The following is a 19327-nucleotide window of genomic DNA, read 5'->3' on the forward strand; positions in this document are numbered from 1 at the left end:
TCTATGCGATGCATTTGATTAACAACATGAAGTCGCCCCACTCTACGCTGCTGCTTGGCTTATGAATTTTTAAACTTTAACCCGCAGGAGAGCAAAGGTTTAAAAGCAAAAAGCAAATATGCTGAACGAAAGGGCAGCAGCCAGCTCTAGTTCCTACTCCATGCAAATCCCGACGAGATCATCCCGCTTCAGAAGCAAAAGTGTGTACAGCCAAAGCAACGACAGGTATGAAATCGCGGGCTTCCTACGAATTTATCTCCGCTATATATGTATATTCAGACAGCTTATGCCCGCCCATCATCAGGATTCTGATCCTTCTTGCCATTTCCAGCTAAGGAAAGCCAAACATTGAATCAAAAATAGTTTAAATCGTTTTGTTTAATTTATTTGTTCATTTCCACATTCTCACTGGTTGCTGTTTTGTTTTGTGTTTGTTCTTTTATACGTATAGTTTATATTGATAATTTACAACTTACAGAGCTAGCATAGAATGGCTTTAAATTAGAGTTACATACGAGTAGGTTAAGTATAAACGGAGTTGGCGGGGTCCGAGCGATCGGAGATCAAGGACCCCCCGCATGAGGGGGAAGAGTTCAAGTAGAAAATGTAACTGCAAAGAAGTTGTAGGTAGGTCTGATGGAAATACATATTAAGGAGACAAAGTGTCTCAACTAACTTTTCGGCCTCCGTCTGTCTGCGGGTCGGAGATTAAAGTAAAAGCCACTAGAAATTACGTACGTACGTCTAGTACGTGGTATTATTACATTCTTAGGTAGTTGGTAAGGGGGGTATGGGTAGTACTACATACGATTACGTACATATGTAGGTATGTATGTATGTATATTCAAGACATCTGCGAGTCTCCTTTTAGTTACTGTTACTATTTACGTATATCTGTTGCTACGATAATCCACATTTAAATCTGTAAATATTGTATTTTAGCGTCTATTCTTGGGTTTGCGGTGGCGGGGAATGGAATACCCTCTCGATCCACGCTGCTCATCTTTTTTTTTTTTGTTTTGTTTTGTTTTGTTTTTTTTTCAGTGTATGTATACATCAACGTATTTCGGTTGCATCTGCGTTGGCGTTGGCGTTTGCCTCTGCCGCTGCCGCTGCCGCCGCCTTTGCATTTAAAATCTATAACATTTAACTTAATTCATAGTTACGTATTTGCATCTGTTTCCGTTTCGCAGATATTTTCTCTCTTATTGTTTGTCCATTTATACTCGATTTCCACGTAAATACATAAATATATATATGTATATGTGTATATATCAAGATCTGCATATGTGTATATCTATTTTCGAATCTTAGGCTCTAATTACGTATACATCTTGTGTAGGTTTTCTTTCGGAGATAACCCGCAATAAGGGGGATAAGTTGGGGATAAGTTACCCAAACTGAACTGAAAGACGAAGACTCGATACACGCCGTGGGAGATGTATCTTGTGGCTTGGTTCGAGCACAGCTCGTTGGATCCACTAAACTATATATTGGTAAGAATCTCGGTATCGTTATCCTTATCGGTATGGGTGTGGGTATGGGTATCGTATCTCTCTATAGCATACAACTTACGATCAATTAACGCAACGAGATCAAAAGCAATTTCGCATACGAGCGGGAAAACAAAACGAGCCCGCGAACTCATATTTTTCAAACACCCTGGTCTCTGGTTTTATGCTCTATGCAGAGACGAGAGAAACAAATCGAGAAAAACAAAAGGGCAAAACTAAAACAATAATAATAATAATAACACAATAATCGAATTCGAATTCGTTTTCTCTTTGTTTTTTAGATTTTTTCAAAACCAATAATTTATTTGCGTTTGCCAGGGCAAACGATTTGTCGTTCTCCTTCTCGGGGCTACTGTCGGATAATCTCATAAACGCTTTGTCATTAAACTAAACATAATAATAAAATTAGGAATTAATTTAATTTAAGAGTTAAAAACACTACACATTACTTAAAGAAACAGCTTCAGTTTAGTCGTCTAAGCGAGAACTAAACAAATTCGTTTAAAAATAAACAGAGTTAACTAAAATTGCATTAATTTTATTCCATAAGCACAAACTATACACATTCAAATATTGTACGAGTATCCGTATCCTCCAATACGCTCCTCTTCGCTCTTCGGTTTCCCCTCTCGTAATATTTTACTTTGCTAACAAATTCTATTTATATTTAAGTTACATTTTAATAGGTTTCTTTTCCTTTCTTTTCTTTCCATTCATTTTTGTTTTTGTTTTCGTTTCCTTTTGTTACATATCTTTAAATTGGTTTAAAACTTGTTGTTACCAAAAAATTCATATCAACAGAACTTTGCTTTCTTTCAACATTTTTATTCGTAATTTTATAGATTTTTGTTTTTTTTTTTTGTTGTTTGTTTTGAGTATTTTTGCGAAACATAATTTAAACATACCAGTAAGCAACAAAGGGGTGGGCGGGGCAGGGGTCTTGAATTTGGAAAGATCTTCGACGTATTTGTCATAAACATAATCTTACGCCGCGAATCAATGTCCAATGTCCGCGAATCTTGTTTGTTTGAAACTAAATTAAATTTGTGTTCGTTCTCGTTTAATTTAATTTTTAGTTTTTAGTTTTTATTTTTTATTTTTACTTCTAAGTAGGTTTGTAATCCGCCTGCGTTGCGCTCTTCCACTACTTTTATTTACTTACTCTATTTAATTAGTTTGTAGTTTTGTTTTACGTATTTTCGGTTGCTGCTCAAACGCTTGAAATATTTCCTTTAGTTTAGTTTCGTATTCGCACATTACCATCGAAATATTTAAATATTATTCATTTAAGTAAATAGTTCTTTTGTTACAATATAGAGTTGCTTTGTATTTGTATTTTGTAATTCCGCCTAATTCTGGTCTAAGTGCCCGCCCTGGACGGCCGCCGCCGCGGCTGCTGCCGCCGCAGCCTTTTGCGCCTGCGCCTGCTTCTCCTGCTCGTTCAGCTCCTTGATCGCCTGTATTTCCTTTTTCAACTTCATCCGCCTGTTCTGGAACCAGATCTTGATCTGTCGCTCCGTCAGGCAGAGGGCGTGCGCCATCTCGATTCTCCGTCTGCGGGTCAGATAGTGATTCGTGTGGAACTCCTTCTCCAGCTCAAGCGTCTGGTAGCGGGTGTATGTCTGTCGGCCGCGTCTTCGCAGACCATTTGTACCTGGAGAAGATGGATGGGAATGTTAGTAAGGCTCACAAGTGAATATACATCTACACATCTGTATAATTTAAACATTGACAAAGTTTATCTACGAAATTTCTGTTCGCGTACATCAAAAAAAGTCCGCATGGGATGTGCGTTGATTAGTAAGCCGGAAAACCGATATATATAAACTCGTACATATATGTGTTCATATATCTAAGAAGAGATCCTGAACAGTTTTCGAGATTTTGGCGGGCAAATAAAATTGAGAAACTGCAACAAGCTGCTCAACATTTGTGCTGTTGTTTGGCCTAATGTCGTAAATATAAATTCTCCTTTTTTGCAGCCCGAACTTAAATTGAAACGATCATCAAGCAGCACGGACGTAGGCAGTAACATCCAGCAATTGCAGCCAAGCCAGGGGAAAGGAAAGGAGATCTCCAGCAGCAGAGACCTCAACTGCAAAAAATACATTTCATTTTTACGAGTATTGCCATTTTCCAGTTGCATTTGCGGCTTGTGGTTTGTGGTTTTTGTTTCTTTGCCGAGATCGTTACTTTAAATTGATCGTTTGCTGCTGTGGCAGGCTGATGTTGCTGCTGCTGTTGCTGCTGCTGCTGTTGCTGACTGTCATTGCTACAACATTAAAATGAAAAGGAGAAACGTGCGAGCACTCCGCAACGGGGTATAGGAAGAGTTGGCTACTTAAACTGCAGTTATGCCAGATAATGCCCGTTTAATTGGCAACCTGGGTCCGACATGGACACAGACAGGGATACGGACAGGGACACGGACAGGGACAGGGATTGAGTCTCATCAACATGCAGTCGGTGCTGCCGTGTTTAATCTCTGATTTTAAATATTTATGAAGTTTAATTTGCCTTCCAGTGCAATAACTCAATTTCGTGTGTGTTGCAAGGCACTCGCTCGCTCGCACTCTCTCTCTTTCTTTCTATCCATCCATAGGCTGTATCTGTCTCTGTCTCTGCATCAGAGGCAAAAGCAGAACCAGACCATGTCTGATTTTATCAGAATTTACTCTCCGCTTCCGCCTCGCCACGGACTAAAGGACGGACGGACGGACAATGTTAACTTTCGCATTTTGAATTCCGAGTCTCTTTCTCCGAGTCTGGGCCTGGGCCTGGGCTGGTGCTGGCCCAGGGCCTGAGCCGGAGCCTGGGCGCAATGTTAAGTTAAATATTATGAGCATTTATTATGTTATAAATTTGGCCTAAAGGTATTAACAAATTTATGCCGACACGAAAGTCATAAAGTGAAAACGCATTTATCTTTCACTCTCGCACACACACGCACGAGCCCGATTATTACACTTGCATGTGAATGTGTGTGTGCGTCGAGTGCACTTGTGTGTGTGTTAGTGTGCGACAGACTTACGTTAAATAAATGGCGAAAATTTTTTATAGACAATAAAAATGATGTGAAAATAAAATTGCCAGCATCCAACAAAGAAATTATCATCTACATATATATATATATATATCCATATATGTACATATGTATCCATGTGCCCGTACGAGTATCTATGTGCATATTGATGTAGATACGAAAATGTATAATGTGATGCAGCAATTTAAGGTGCGAGAAAACTGCCAGGGACAAGTCCGAATCACTTGCCAAGTAACATACGTAAGCTTTCTCAGCATATTGGTTGTACGAATGTGCATGTGTAAAATGAATAATCCATTGTATTTATTCATTCATTAAAATGGTGATAAGAGGTGGATAAGATTAAGCCATATTAGATACATTTTAGCAGTTACTTTAGATTTATTTCGTCCAATCCCTGTCGAGAGTACAAAATAAAGAAATAGCGTCGAAAAGCGGCGAATGCATAAATAAATTTATTTAGCACTAAACCTGTTTTGTTTGCTGATTAACTTAAATCCCACCCGCTCCACTGCTGCTGCTGCTGCTGTTGCTACGCTACTCCTCCTGGGGTATCCATCACGCGGAGGTTTTCAGCAAAAGTTTCATCTTACTGTGGAGCGGCCAGGGAAGAGGCTGCCACTGCTGGCAGTGGAGTACGTGAGCTGTGCTCGACAATTTTAAATGGAATTTGTCACTCGGCGGCCGAGTATTCAGATGGCCGCCCCGCGGCCCTTGCCCTTGCCCTGCCATGCCTTGTATATGCAAAAATAAACTTTTTACGAAACTTTGGTTTGCCCCTACTTTTCTTCGCTTTTCCTCTCCCGCTTGGATTTTTTTCCATCGCGCTGGCCAAGTTTCCAAATTTATTATGCGAAAAAGTGCGAAATTCATTTTGCTTCTTTGGCTCTCGTCTCTTCTTCTTCTTCTTCATCTGCGTCCTGCTGTGCTGTGCTGTGCCATTTTCTTTTGTAGACTTTTGGAAAATTTTTGTGTATTTCTAAGTACATAATTTAAATGCTGGTATGTGTGGGGTCGGGTCGAGCGGGGGGCGCGGCACAATAAAACTTTGTATGGAAAGGCGCGAAATTTCTCGTAGATAATTTAAACGAGCCAGAAAGAGACAGACAGAGAGAGAGAGAGAGAAATGGGAATGGGAATGAGGTTGGATGGTGGATGGTGGATGGTGGAGTCGCAGCAGCAGCAGAGAGAGAGAAGTGGAAATCTTTTTCCAGAATATTTATTTTTTTCCAGTTGGTTTTCTGTGGGGCTGGGGCCTCCCTGGGCATGCTTCCTTCCTCCATTCTGGAGATACATTTTCAAGGTTTTGTCGTAGTCGTCTGTTTGGGCGAGCAGCTGTGCCCGTGTCGAGTCCTCAGTACGTGTTATATTTTTTAACTTAAATTCCTGAGGGATTTAAAGTTTTGACAGTTTACGTGTCTCCCATTTGCAGCGAACTTTGAACCGAAACGAAACCAAACGAAACCAAACGAAACGAAGCGATAGATGTATCTCTCCGTCTCACTCTGTATCTGCCCTCTCTTTCCAGCCATGGGTGTGTGTCCCTCGGACTGACTCACCCCTGTTCAGAGCGTTTCCAGCGGCAATAAATCTCCAGGTGACGGCGACTCCATGTTGCATGCGGCACAACGTGTGATCTATGCTTCTATTATAACTATTTATATACCCTGATACAGATACAGATACAGATACATATGCAGACACAGACACAGATGCAGCGACGCGTGTGCATGTGTGGTATGTGGTGTGTGCGGCTGTGTGTGTTTGTGTGGGGAGGAAGACTACTTATATTTAATTCGATTTCGTTTTTCGGTTTCTCCCGCCCCATTGCTCCTCCTCCTGCTCTAATTTATTTCTTGTTTTTGTCATCGTCGCGCGCCTGCCCGGGACAGCCCCATCTCCGAGCAGATATTCCTCTCGCGGAGCGAATGGGCAAATGGGAGCCCTACCCATCTTGATGCACGGGGAATACCCTGCTTAGCTGGAATTTCTATGGGGGGTACCGAAGACCTGGTATTCCTGGTATCTGTAAGACACAACATTTAGATGCGCGGAGATTACCGGGAACTGGAATCCATCTATCTGCGATGTGCCATGACTTGGATCAACCGGAAATTGATTCCCCCTTTTTCGAGCGTTCCCTTCCAGGAAACGAGGGGAGAGGCGAAAGAACTTGGGAGAAACCCTTTTCGGGCCCGAACAGGAGAAGTCAATGGCGAATCGATTAATTGGTCCGTTTGGCACACATGTGTCTCTCAAACACCCCCGCCACCCCCACCACCCATGCCACCCATCGAACACCCAGCCCCTGCCTCACGCATTTTATTCGCAATTTAATTAAATCTATTTTCGTGCGTGTTTGTCATGGGCGTGTTTCACCTTGCCTATGATGTACACACACACACACACACACACACACACGGAGACACATCCACTCTCTGGCTCTTGCTTTGTCTCTCTAGCTATACATAGGAATCTGTTGTACATATGTATGTATGTACCTACATTGTGCTTGCACCCCTCTATAGAGTGGATTGGAGTGTCTATAAAACAATTAAATGCGACGACTACGACGACGCACAAAAGCCACAGAAAGTCGGTTGAGGTTTACTGGGAGACGGAAAACTAATTTTCCGCACTGCCAATCGAGGACCACTAAATCTGTCAATTAAATTGGCCGCAGGGAGTACGGGGGAAAGGCGTTGGCTTGGCTGGCGGAAGGTGAGCCCGCTTCCTTAGATCTGTGTTCAGACGTGATTATGGCCCCCTATGCCTGTGCCTGTGCCTATGCCGATGCCTATGCGGGATATTGATGCTTGCGGTGGCAAATGCGCAATTGAGTTGCAATTGCAGGCACGAACACGGACGCAATCTTTGAGATACACGCACACAGCAGATGCACATACATACATACTACATATGCAAGTATGTTTGTATGCATCTGCATTTGCAGATGGCAAACGGCAGACTGCAGCCCGAATTGCAATTGAAGTCGCAATTGTGTGAGTGCGTGTGGGGTTATCAAATTTTGAGATACACGTTTAGGGTGTGCACATGGCACACCCACACCCCCAACCCCATCCCGAACAGTATCTTTTGGCCACGCAGTGGGCCCGAAGCCGCCTGCCTGCCTTCGGCTTCTCGAAGGATTCGCATTTTCAATTTTTCTCAAATATCCTTGGCTGGAGCGGGGGCAATCAGTTCTTAATTGCTTTTCGGTGGCACAACCGAAATGTGGTGAGGAGAGGGGAGGTGAGTGGAGGCACTTCAACTGCATCCATATAGGAGCAGGTGGCACTTGGTAATCGACTTGGCTTGAGAGTTCGACTGCCACCAAGTCGCCTGGGAAACCTCTTGCCCATGCTCTCTCCCCGTGCACCATGGCCCGCACCCGGGCCAAAACGATGTGCCATGCGGAATGTGTTGCATGAAGGATCGGTTCCCATCTGATCGAGGGATTCGTGGCGCGTACAGCCTCCCAAAATTGTACTCCAGCATACGAGTAATTGTGCCCCGAAAACTCACCCTGCGAGAGGGGCCCCCCCGTTGGTGAAATTTCTGCCAGATCGCCGATAAAATCGGCTTAACGAACAGGCTTAAACCTCACGCACAGTTTATGTGCCCGATTTATGCTCGATTTTTGGTAATTGTGGCTTGCAAGCGCAACCCTCAATGGCCGCCCGATGATCTGATGAGCTGAGAAGTGGAACGGGCCCATGCGAACTGCAAACTGCACACTGGAAACTGGTTTGGTTGGGCCCGACATGGCGGCCTCTCTTACGCATGCGCAGGGCCCCGCTCGTCATTAAAATAATTCATTGCCGCGGCGGTTGCTGGCGGATTGCGATTGCGGTAGCTGACGCTGCAACAGGTAGCCGGGTCCTGGCCGAGTCCCAGGGCCACTGACCAGAGAGCAGGCTGCTCGGTTCTGAGTTATGACTGGGCCCGTTGAGCATGCAATTCAGTTGGACTGTCCACATTTTGGGGGAGCAGCAGCAGCCGCGAGGAGCCAGGAGACTGGTGATGAAAGCAGATACCCAGCACCCCTTTCTGGTAGCGATCCCTGTTCGGTAAACTCCATTCCCGATAGATGCCAATCAACTGAACAATACAAATCAACAATGGGGGTAATTTTCCCAAGTTTTCTTAAGTTTTCACTTTCACGTTGAGGGCCTCAATGTCTTCCCGTTCGACAGTCTATCAAATTTAATTTGGCTGCCATGTCACGGCAATTAAAACCAAATTTGTGCTCGAATGAATACATTTGACGGTTTATTGTCTCTATTTTGAATGTGAATTGTATAATAATGCCATCATGATGGCAGGGCAGGGCAGGGAGCCGACTGACCCAGTGCCCCAACTCCAAGTCCAAGCTCCCTAGGCCCAGGGCCAGAGCCAGAGCGCGACGAAGCTGAACGCGGCATTTGATGTGGGTTTATCTTAATAGCTCAATTAATGAACGATGCGAACGATGCCCTGCCCTGCCCTTCGTACCCCTTTCTCCTAGGGGGCGATCCAAAAAAATTTAAACGCGACACGCCATTTCCATACTTGCAAAGACCCAAACCATGTAGGGCCGTGTATGTGTGTGTATGTGTATGTGTGTGGAACGCCTTCTCATCGTGCTTTAACCTCGGCGTCATCATTAAAATAATCAACGACTCTATTTTGGCTCCGTTTCAAGTTCTATTTCCATTTCCAGTTTCATCTTCAGAGACACAGACACAGACACAGCCATAGAAGCACAGACACTGCCACGGACGAGCGAAAGCTGGCGTAACGCATCGATAGAGATACAGATACAGACACGGATACTGATGCTGATACAGATACATTCACAGATACAGATACAGATACGAAGACGAAATTTTAACAGTTCAAATACGAAACACAGCAGAGGCATTTCAAGAAGATGCGGACAGAGCGTGACTACCAGAAGATGAAGTTGTTCAATGGGGGATTTCTGTACAGAGCCAAAAGCGCAAAATCCACAGCCAGAGACGGTGGACGGCATCGGACTTGGATCGGATCGGATAGGACCGGACCGGACCGGACGGACGGACATCGAATAAATAAATAAGTGGCACGATGTCAAGCTGTTTCATATCTGCGGAGAGCATCGCAGGCAGGACGATTTGGACGATGCTGCCCCCGGCCAGTCGGACGCGACGCGACGCTGCCACTCGCTGAATACATATATTCTCGATTTCAGAGCTCATTAGACAAAAACTAAAAACGCACAACTCACAACTCACACAAATTCGCCCGGATAGATACGATTCGGTGGATGGGTCTGGTCTGGTCTGGTCTGACGTCAGAGTCTGCCCCCGATAATTATCGATTGGAGTTATGGCGGCTCTGCTCTGCTCTGCTCTGCTCGGGTCTCGGGTCGGGAACGGAAATGTGCAACATTTCCGCACTTTACCCAAAACGGGCCAATACTCGTACAAATCAGCGCCAAGTGTCAAATCTAACTACCGATTGCCGGCAAAGAAATGCTTCGCTTCGTACGAGTGTTTATGAATGACGAAAATGGCTGCCGCTCCGCTCCACTCCGATAAGACTCTGGCTGGAATGGAATTGTTTACGAGTGTGTCTGACAGGGGCATCTGAATGAGGAGCAGATACATATCGGACGGCGGCTGCAGCGCCATTTCGTGTATCTGTATCTTTTAATTGCACGCGAGTGCGCGCCCCTCATCTGATCTGTCCCGCCCACTCGTTTGGGACTCTGCTTTACTGCGGCCTCTTCTCCCTTATCCAGCCAGAAAATCGCCTTGAATGTGTTTTTAATTGCCTCTTCGAAATCGCAGAATGGCCAAGGACTGAATAAATCTCAACATTGCGATAAGCTCGGGCATAAATGGAAATCAGTTTATCATTTCCAGCGTATTGAATATAATTCGTGGAAAATATGCATTTTCCATATCTCTTTCTGGCCTTGGTAGTTTCACTTGTGGATAAGATTCAACTTGGAAATGGGACGACTGCTTCTTAGGGCCGATTAATTCCAGAGCAGAGTGTTGATCATTAGGGAAAAGCACTCCATAAAAGATACAATTTTCCCCATCTTCGCTTAGTCAAATTTCGGGTGTAGGTGCCGAACTTTGGCTAACTGCCAGTAGAAAGCTCCGATTATCCTATCCACTCCACTCCACACTCATCCAATATCGCGCAACACCTTAGCTCGTATTACCCATTAGCCCTGCCAGTCCTCCGTCTGAGGTGAAAGGGGCACTCCCCACATGTGTGGCGAGGCGGGTGTTCGGTGGTTGTGCGGTGGGTGGGTGTGGGTGTGGGTGCAGCCGAAACTTCATTAAGGGCACATAAAAGTAAACAAGCGAAAAGTGTCGGAATTTCACACATAATTGGCACTTGAAGTTTTTACTTTTATTTGGCCCCAACTGAACGACAAACTTATGGTCCGTCCGACTGTGCAAGTCGCATGAGCAGGCAGAGCGAGCGAGAGCCAGTCCTGGCCCTGCAGTGGAGCAGGAGAGGGGGCAGGAGATGGGGCAATTCGCTTCGGCTGGGTGTCGAATTCTGGCTGGGGTCTGTGTTCGGTCTTTTGGGGTCACAGCAGCTGCTTCCCGGCTGCGTTTTTCTTTCTTTTCCTCTCTCTGTCTGTTGTTTCTACTGTGAAAAAGTGAAAGTTAAGAGCAACAATTCTTTTCCTCTTCGTATTTGTTGTTGTTTTTTTAAGCCCCCTCTCCCGGCTGCTAGAACGTGTGAAACTAACAGTTAATTTCGAGGCTGCAGTCGCAGTTCTTCCCCCCTCCTGTCTGCGTGTCACCAATGCCGATACCAACGCCAATTCCGGATCCGAGTCCTGCGCGTCCACTGCGAAAGTTGCAGTCTGCTCTCCTCTCCTCTGGCTCACCCCCCCGCATGAGGATGTGCTTGGCTGTATTGGTGAGAGTGTGAGTGTAAGGATGTGTCCAAGTACGTGTGTGTGTGTGCGGCGAGTTTGTCGTTGGGAAGATTTATGTTCAAATTGCTTTTGCACCAAATCGAACAAAACGCCAAACGACGCACAGATACAGTGGGGCAAATCGTTTGGCAAACAGATAATTATTTATGCATATAACTGTTCCTATTTCATCTATCTTTTATTATATCTTCAGTTCTGGAAGAACTTTTGCAACGGATACTTTTTTAATTTTTCCACCCCCCACATTTGATTCCTTCTTATTCCATTGTAGCTATGGTTGATTCTGCTCCCATCCTTTTTTGCAATCAATAACATTTTCGCAAGTGAATTACTTGCCATTGTTTCGCTCATCCCTCAGACAAGGAAGTTACGGCTTAACGGGGTGGGGCAAGTGCCCAGCAAGGAGGAGGGGGAGAAGGGCTCTGTTCGGGGAGAAGAAGAAAGTGCCAAAGTTGAAATTTCCATTTCCATTGTAAGCTGTAGTCGCCTCCTCTCGCTCCTGCCCAGATTTATGATGGTTTATAATGAACTTGTAAAGTAATTATGCGCTGCGACGCGTACGTACGAGTACGAGTACGAGTATGTATGTGCCACCTTGCCGGAGGTGGAACCACCCCCAAGGCAGCACCTCCATCACCACCACAGCCAGGCATAACTCAGGCGCAACCCTTTTCAAAAAATGGCTCTCGTCGTGTGATTTTTGGCCCGCCACCACCGTCCACCCACCGCCGAGTCTTTGGCTGCCGTTTACGCTTGTAATTACACGCTTCATTGTTGAAAGGGACCAGAAAAAGGAGCAGGACGGGAACGAGGACTTGGGGCAGGAGCAGGAGCAGGGGCAGGGGCAGGAGCAGTCATCTTGGATGGCCCCGCTTGCGTCGAGGGTCTCCATTTTGCATGTTGTTTCGTCGCCTCGCTCTGGTGTCGTATATCTTGCTTCTAATTGGGTTTCGTTGTGCGCAGTGCCCGCTAATGTCAACCTTGCTGCTGCTGTTGCTCGTTGGCGTTGTCGTTGCCGTTCTCCCAGCCCCATGCGTGCTCCGGACTCCGTCTCAGACTCCCGATTCACTTAGCCTGCACATGCAAAAGACGATCCCCAACCGCCCAAGCACCGTGCCCGGCCAGAGCCATTAAAAGTGGGTGGCAGAGGGCGCTGCTGCTGCTGCTGCTGCTGCTGCTGCTGCTGCTGCTGCTGGAGTGCTGCTTGAGGAAACGGAAACGTTGAGCTTCGTCGCTTCTTGGGATGCTGTCCTCTCCACCATAACCCTCTCATGTGTGTTTGTGTGTGTGTGTGAGCTGTGTGCATTGGGGAGCCAAGGAGCTGGCTGGCGTCTGGTGAGTTATGTTGCATGCTTTTAGGTGATTTAGCCCACGTTTGTATGCACAAACCAAACGTCTGCAAGGTTTTGGTTTATGTTTTGTTTAACTAATATTTTGTGAAATCTTCTTCGGAAATTATGAACTTGGCTGGCTGGCTGGCTGGGTTGGCTGGGTTGGCTGGCCACAACTGCAAACTTCCCCAACGTGCTGCCACCCACCCACTCCTCTGTGTCCTTTCTGGCTGGCCAAAAGTTTTTCATTTTGCTCTTTGCCAATTTCACACTCTGCCAAACGCTGCAGGGCGGGCAATAATTTCCAGCCAATAGGTTGCTGAGGAATGAGGTGCGCCAAGGGGTTGGAGCGCCAGGGACATGGTCCGAAAATGTGGAAAATATTGTGACATTTCTCGATGCTCCCACAAGGGGTTCGCTCCATGTGCAGGTTCTCAGTGAAGCTCCACAGTTATTTCCCATTTAAAGAGCCACTCAGGGCGTTTGTATGTCGTAGAACTCTTCTTAGAGTAAGATTAATAACTAAATCCATCAATGTAAATTGAAATAAATATCATTCGATGAGAAGGATATTCTCTCCCGTTTAAAATCGAAACTATCAGGCAATAGCTCTTTCTTTTGCCTGTTTCATCTCCAATACTATCTTTCTTAGACTTAGGTTGGGCTATCCGGCGGAGTGATTGTGTGTATTACTCTTTGCCTGGCACGCTTATTAACTAAAGCCAAAGCGAATGGCGGCAGGCTGTTTCTCGTAAATCAGACCTCGCCCCAACTCGGTTCTTTGCGCTGGCTGGAGCGCCTCCTCCTGGGGCTGGCTGGGACTCCGTTCAAGTCTTTTCTCACATATTAAAAAAGAGATGGGGAGATGGGAGAAGGGAGCAAACCGAAACCGAAACCGAAACAGAAAAAATCCCTACAACGCTTTGCATAAAAAATAAAGCACCGAGTCATGTGTGTGTGACATCATATCGTATATTGTCGCATGAATTTACGTGACCATATGTTGTCGCCGGAGCGCATAAATTGCAAGTGGGGCACAGACGGCTCGACTCGGTCTCGGCCTCGGCCTCGGCCTCGGGCTCGACTCGGCTTGACTGGGCTTCTGTGCCTCAAGTCCCGGCCCAACCCTTCACCCGCCTCCCATTTACCAAGTGCTGATATTTCGTTCGATGCCCGTTTGACTTCTGCAAGTGCTCAAAAAAATACTCCAAAAATTTATTGAATTTAATTTGAATTCGCCGAATGGCCCCCGCAACAGCTGGCACTTGATGGCCAGCATCCCCATCCTCATCCGCATCTGTATCTCTTTCTATATCTATATCCCGCGCCTATATCATTGCTCATATGAATATTTAAGCCGGCAACTGGATACCGCCTTCAACTGGGCCTCCGCCATCGCCTAATGAAGCCGCGCAAAATTCGTTTTTAATTGCCATCGCGAAATCCCGAAGATGGCGGCGGGCAGAAAAATTTCGTTTTAATTGCTGCCCAGAATCCCGAGTACTGGGCCCCCAGACTCCGGCAGAAATATTGCCACTTGTGTTTTTTAGTCCCGCTGTACTGTCGCTGTCTCTGTCTGCCCCTCGCTCTGGTCCTGGTACTCAGTGGGCAAAAAACTCGATTTTCCAGCTAATGGATGAAGGCAGAGAATTGTTGCTTTTGGAAAAGGAGGAGGAGGAGGAGGACTGAGGCTGGTGCTGGTGCTTGGTCTGTGTCTGGGATTGGGTCTGGGTGTGGGTGCTGGGTCTGGTGTTGGGTCTGGGCATGGGCATCGGCTTCGACATCGGCACAGCAGCCAATTAAAGGCATGACATAAATCCAGCTGTGACTTGTATTGGGTGTTTCCGCCTGCGGCCCACATTCTCCATTCTCCATTCCCATTCCCCATTCTCCATTCTCCATGGCAAAGACAGCGCCAAAATGTTCAAGATTGTTGGAAGCCCAAACAAAACAGAGGAACGGAACGAGCGGATCGGAGAGCGGAAAAAACGTGAAGCGTAGAGTAGAGTAGAGCTGGAGTACCATAGAATAGGAAAGGAAAACTTTGCCCAACCATCCACCGACCAGCCTGGGACTGGGGCTGGAGCTGGGACTCTCGTTCGCTTTTCATGCTCACGCCCGTTGTTTCATTTTACAATGTGCTTTTTTTTCTGTTTCGGTTTTCCTGTTGTCTGTTTTTCGTTTTTTGTTGTATTATTGCATTGTACGAGTATTTTTCTACTTGAGTTGGCACCACCGTCCGTCCGTCCGGCCGGAGCTTCGATTGTTGCTGGTTTTCCGTTGGCTGTTGCTTTTTCTGTTGCCGCGAACATGCACTTCGGCAAAAGGAACCGCAGCTTATGCTAGGCCTTCGCCATCCCATCCCACACCCAAAAAAAATGTGTCAGTTCTGCGTCCCCCCTGGGGTTCAGAGTTCCCCCCACATTAAAATTCTTGAGCGAAACACCAGACTCGAGTTTGAGTCCAAGTTAACTAATTTATGTCGCAGGACTTTGAATTAATGAATAAATGGAGAGGGCGCCCAGATGGATCGTCGGTGGTCGGGGGTCGGGGTCGGGTGTGGGCTGGAAATATGTAAATTACTTGCAAAAAACACACAAAAGTAAATAAAAACATTAAACAGAGAAACAAAACGAAACGAAACCAAACGAAACAAAAGGAAAAGGCCCACACGCCATCCAGAGAGGGCCATGAAAACTTTTGTCTTATAAAGTGAAAATTCCGATGAGTCGAGCAGCTGCCAATGAATGCTCTCCACCCTCCCCCAGCCCCGGGCAGGACGCACTTGTCCGAAACGAAACTTTTTGGAAAAGAAAACTTGGCGAGTTATGAGAGGGATGCCATGGAAGTGACATCATGAATATGGTAAATAGGCAATCAAATTAAATAAATATATTTTTAATTGGGGGCGTGATCAGCGTGGGATTGGGGTGCGAATGGGGCGATTTGTGTTCGCCCAACAACAACAACAAGGATTATAAAAATAAACTTTGGTCTTGAATCTCCATTTGCTCGTAGTCTATGTCCAGAAAACTGCGTAAAAGGTATACGAAAAGGTTTATTTCCACGATAAATTTAAGACTTTTTCATTGTATATCTCCGGCCTTGCCATCACCAATCAGATATCGGATATCCAGAGAACAAGCCAAACGGGAGCCAGCATATCCAGATGGGTAACCAATAAAATTAATAATCATAATCATAATAATTAATATGATTTGTTCTCCAGTGCGAGGGGCGCAATTAAATTTGCCAGACATAAATCGAGGCTGGGAGGGTTCGAGAGATTTGAATGGCTCTGCGCCCAGGCCCGCATTTCTCGACCCACTCCTGCCCCCAGCCACCCCAACAGCCATCGGGAAAAGTTCGGCAATTAAGATGGTTCAACACATGACGACAGTCGGTTGGGCAGAGGGTGAGGGAGAGGAGAGTACAAGTAGCAAGCAGCAAGGAAGACAGTGGCAGGGAGACACACAGTCGCAGCCTGGCATTATCTTTGGGCAAACAGACATGACAACGAGGAACAAATAAATCGCATAAAATATAATTATGGAATTTGTAGCTTGAAGGGGGGGTGGCTGAGTGGGTGGGCGGGCGGTCGGTCGGGTGGATGCACTGCCTTGAGTTAATACGCGCCTTGTAATTAACTTGTGATTTATTGGCTCAAGTTTTTAGCGGTCTCTGCTTGGCTTTCTTCGTTGTCTGCTTTGGTCTGAGGGTCCGCGCTTCATTTGGCGGCCTCTTCTTTTATATTCTTTGCCTTTCTTGGGTGTTTGTTTCCCTGTTCCTGTTCCTTTTCCTTTCCCTTTTTCATTTTTTCAGTTTTCGGTTTTGGGTTTCGTTCTCCTCCCCCCCTCCAGCACTTGGTCGCCCATGCCTTGGTTCGCTTTGTAAACTTTCTCCTGGCGCTGCTTTATTCGCAACAAAATGTCTCGGAAAATAAAGCTAATTTATATGGGGTCCGCCTCCTCGGTGCGTCCCGCCGCCGCCACAGCCACCGCATCCGCCCACCTTTAATATTAAATGTTACACCAGGGACACATTTCGATGAAATATTTCGTAAAAAGTGTCTACGAGAGAAAAATTTGCTCCCGCTCTTTGGATTCTCTATGGCGACTTCACCTTTGGCCAACGCCGGAGTCTCCAGCTTCAACCTCTCCTTCTCCTTCTCCCTCTGCCTCTGCCCGTCTCTGTCCCTTTCTGGGGCCATGCGTCTTGCTCAAGTTGCGTTCGCTGGCCGCACAAAACTTTTTCCTTGCGGCGCTCCACGCCTTCTGCCTCAGCCTCAGCCTCACGCACGTGGCAACAGGATGAGGAGCAGGAGCAGAAACAGAAGATGCTGCCGCCTGGCATTCCTTTTGTTTTACTCCGAGTGTGCCTGGAGCGAGGGTGGTGTGAGAGGGGGGCTGGGGGGCGTACTATGCGGCAGTGGGGGTGGGTTCTTGGGCCTGGCACAGCCCAAGAATTATTACCGACCAAATAAGCGATATTTCTCGAGGGATGAATGTGCTTTGGTGCGTGTTTTATTTTATTTCGTTGAGTTACAATCCACCGCCTAACGGTACACGCTCTCCCTTCTGCCTAGGGGTGGGTGGGTGGCGGTGCCGCAGGGCGGGGGAGTGGAGTGCGGTGCGGTGCGGTGCGCATGCCAGAAGGAGGTGCACGGAAAATGTCGAATGCGAAATTAAGAAAACATGGCAGTAAAATTGGGTAATAAATCATTGGGGGGCCTCAAAGTGTTACTTCCACACGGAGTAGGGGTACTCCGGCACAGTTGGAATTTGTTTTGCTACAAATTGTATGGGGCCTGCAACACATCCTGCGGGGAGAGTGTGGAAGAGAGTGGATGGGATGGATGATGCGACACTTGCCAGCAGTGGAAGTGGCTCGGAAACCCGATTGCTCCGTATCATTATAGCCAAGAGAAAGATGTTCCAGTTGCTCGAATCAGTTGAAGTTCCAGCAGTCCATCCGCTGGCCTCTTCCATTCACAGGCTGTGGTCTGGGTCCGGTCCCAATACCCCTATCGAAAAGCAATCCTCCTAATCCCCCATATCACCCCCAGCTTCCATTCTGCTGCCCCGCTGCTGCTGCATGCTTCTCTGTGTGCGTGTGAGAGTGTGATTAAAATGGCGATATGAATGCATAATAATATGAGAGTTATGACCCGGCCAGACCCCGCCGTCCAGTCTCCACCCCCCACTGCCGATCGGAGGCATAAAACTGCAGCAAACTAAAGCGCTGCAGCTCCCCCATCCATGGAGCCATGGACCCAACCACCCATCGACCCATCCACCCATCGGTCCTTCAGAGTGCTGCCCCGTCCTTCCCCGACCATCATCGCCGGGTGAGTAAGTGAGCTGAACTTTGATGCCGCCACATTCTATTCGCATTTGCGCTCCAACTACCTATGGCCATATATCTCTCTGGCCGGACTAGGACCGACCGACTCGCTCCAGCGCCAGCGGGCCGAGCCGCCTGTTATTCCTTTTTGTTTTTTTTTTTTTGGCGAGTCAACTCCGAGTACGAAGCTCAAAAGCCGTAAAGCCTTGAATGGGGAATCGTCAGAGGGGAGTTGGGTGCTGGGAGCTGGGACGGTGGATGGTGGACGGTGGGGTAGGCGCAGTGGCAAAGAGTGCCGCCTCGTCCGCCGTTGCCCCTGGAAGATTTATGCAGTTCATATTCACATTTTCCAAACGCCGCATACCAGACCCAGCAGCAGCAGGGAGCAGCAGCAGCATTCGAAGCGCACACGGATGCAGGCACAGGCTCAGGCACAGGCACACGGGTGGAACGGACAGGGCGGAGACGAGAGGAAATGGGATGAGGATGTGGCACGGACACTGCAAGCGTGCGTCTGTGAATGTGCATGCATATGTGTTCGCTGCCTGCCTGTCCGTGTGTGGGTATCGCTCTGCGTGCGTGTGTGTATCTGTGTGCGGGAGGGGGGGAGTAAGTCCAGCCGCAATTGTTGGAGCTTTTTTGGGCGCCAAATGTGCGCTGAGCATTGCAGTCTGCCGTTGTTGTTTTTGCTGGGCTAAAATACAGTGGGACGGAGAACAGCTTAGCCAGGTAAATACTCCATTGAAAATAAGGAATACTGCGAGGAGTTAAATCATTGTGGACTGCCGTAGAGATTGTGAAAGTACTAATCCGATATAACAGTCGAAAATCAGATACATTTTCGCAAGATAAATCATTTCTTTTCTGGTTAACTCCATCTGAAAGCAGAGTTAAAGGACATTCATATCGAAAGCGAATACCAAATTCTGTTAGGGAATGTTTCGGCACATTTGCTAACTTTTCGGCGCTCTTTCGAGCATCAGTTCCACTGTGCTTGGCCTAGCCCTAGCCGTGATCAAAGCAATGGCGAAGGGATGAGAAGGGAGGGAGGGCAGGGCAGCCTGGTGGAGTGGAGTGGAGTCTGGGGCTCGGCTTTGGTGGATGACTGCAGGCCCGGCTCGCCCGGCTCGGGCAAGTGTTGGAGCACACTGCATATTAAGTTATT

At 47.0% G+C, this 19327-nt stretch overlaps 1 protein-coding gene across 4 annotated transcripts in view; it reads right to left on the reverse strand.

Annotated features, from left to right (window-relative positions):
* Positions 1-363: 363 nt before the first annotated feature.
* Positions 364-19327, reverse strand: part of LOC111071080 (homeotic protein ultrabithorax) — an 85293-nt gene continuing 66329 nt past the window's right edge. For all 4 annotated transcript variants that reach the window (XM_022362199.2, XM_022362198.2, XM_022362197.2 and 1 more), the window contains one exon: positions 364-3168. In XM_022362199.2, the coding sequence (XP_022217891.1) occupies positions 2864-3168 (305 nt within the window). In that variant the 3' untranslated portion in view covers positions 364-2863. The remainder of the gene's footprint in view (positions 3169-19327) is intronic.

This window comes from Drosophila obscura, unplaced genomic scaffold, assembly GCF_018151105.1.
Source record: "Drosophila obscura isolate BZ-5 IFL unplaced genomic scaffold, ASM1815110v1 contig_192, whole genome shotgun sequence".
In the NCBI taxonomy this organism is placed as follows: Eukaryota; Metazoa; Arthropoda; class Insecta; order Diptera; family Drosophilidae; genus Drosophila; species Drosophila obscura.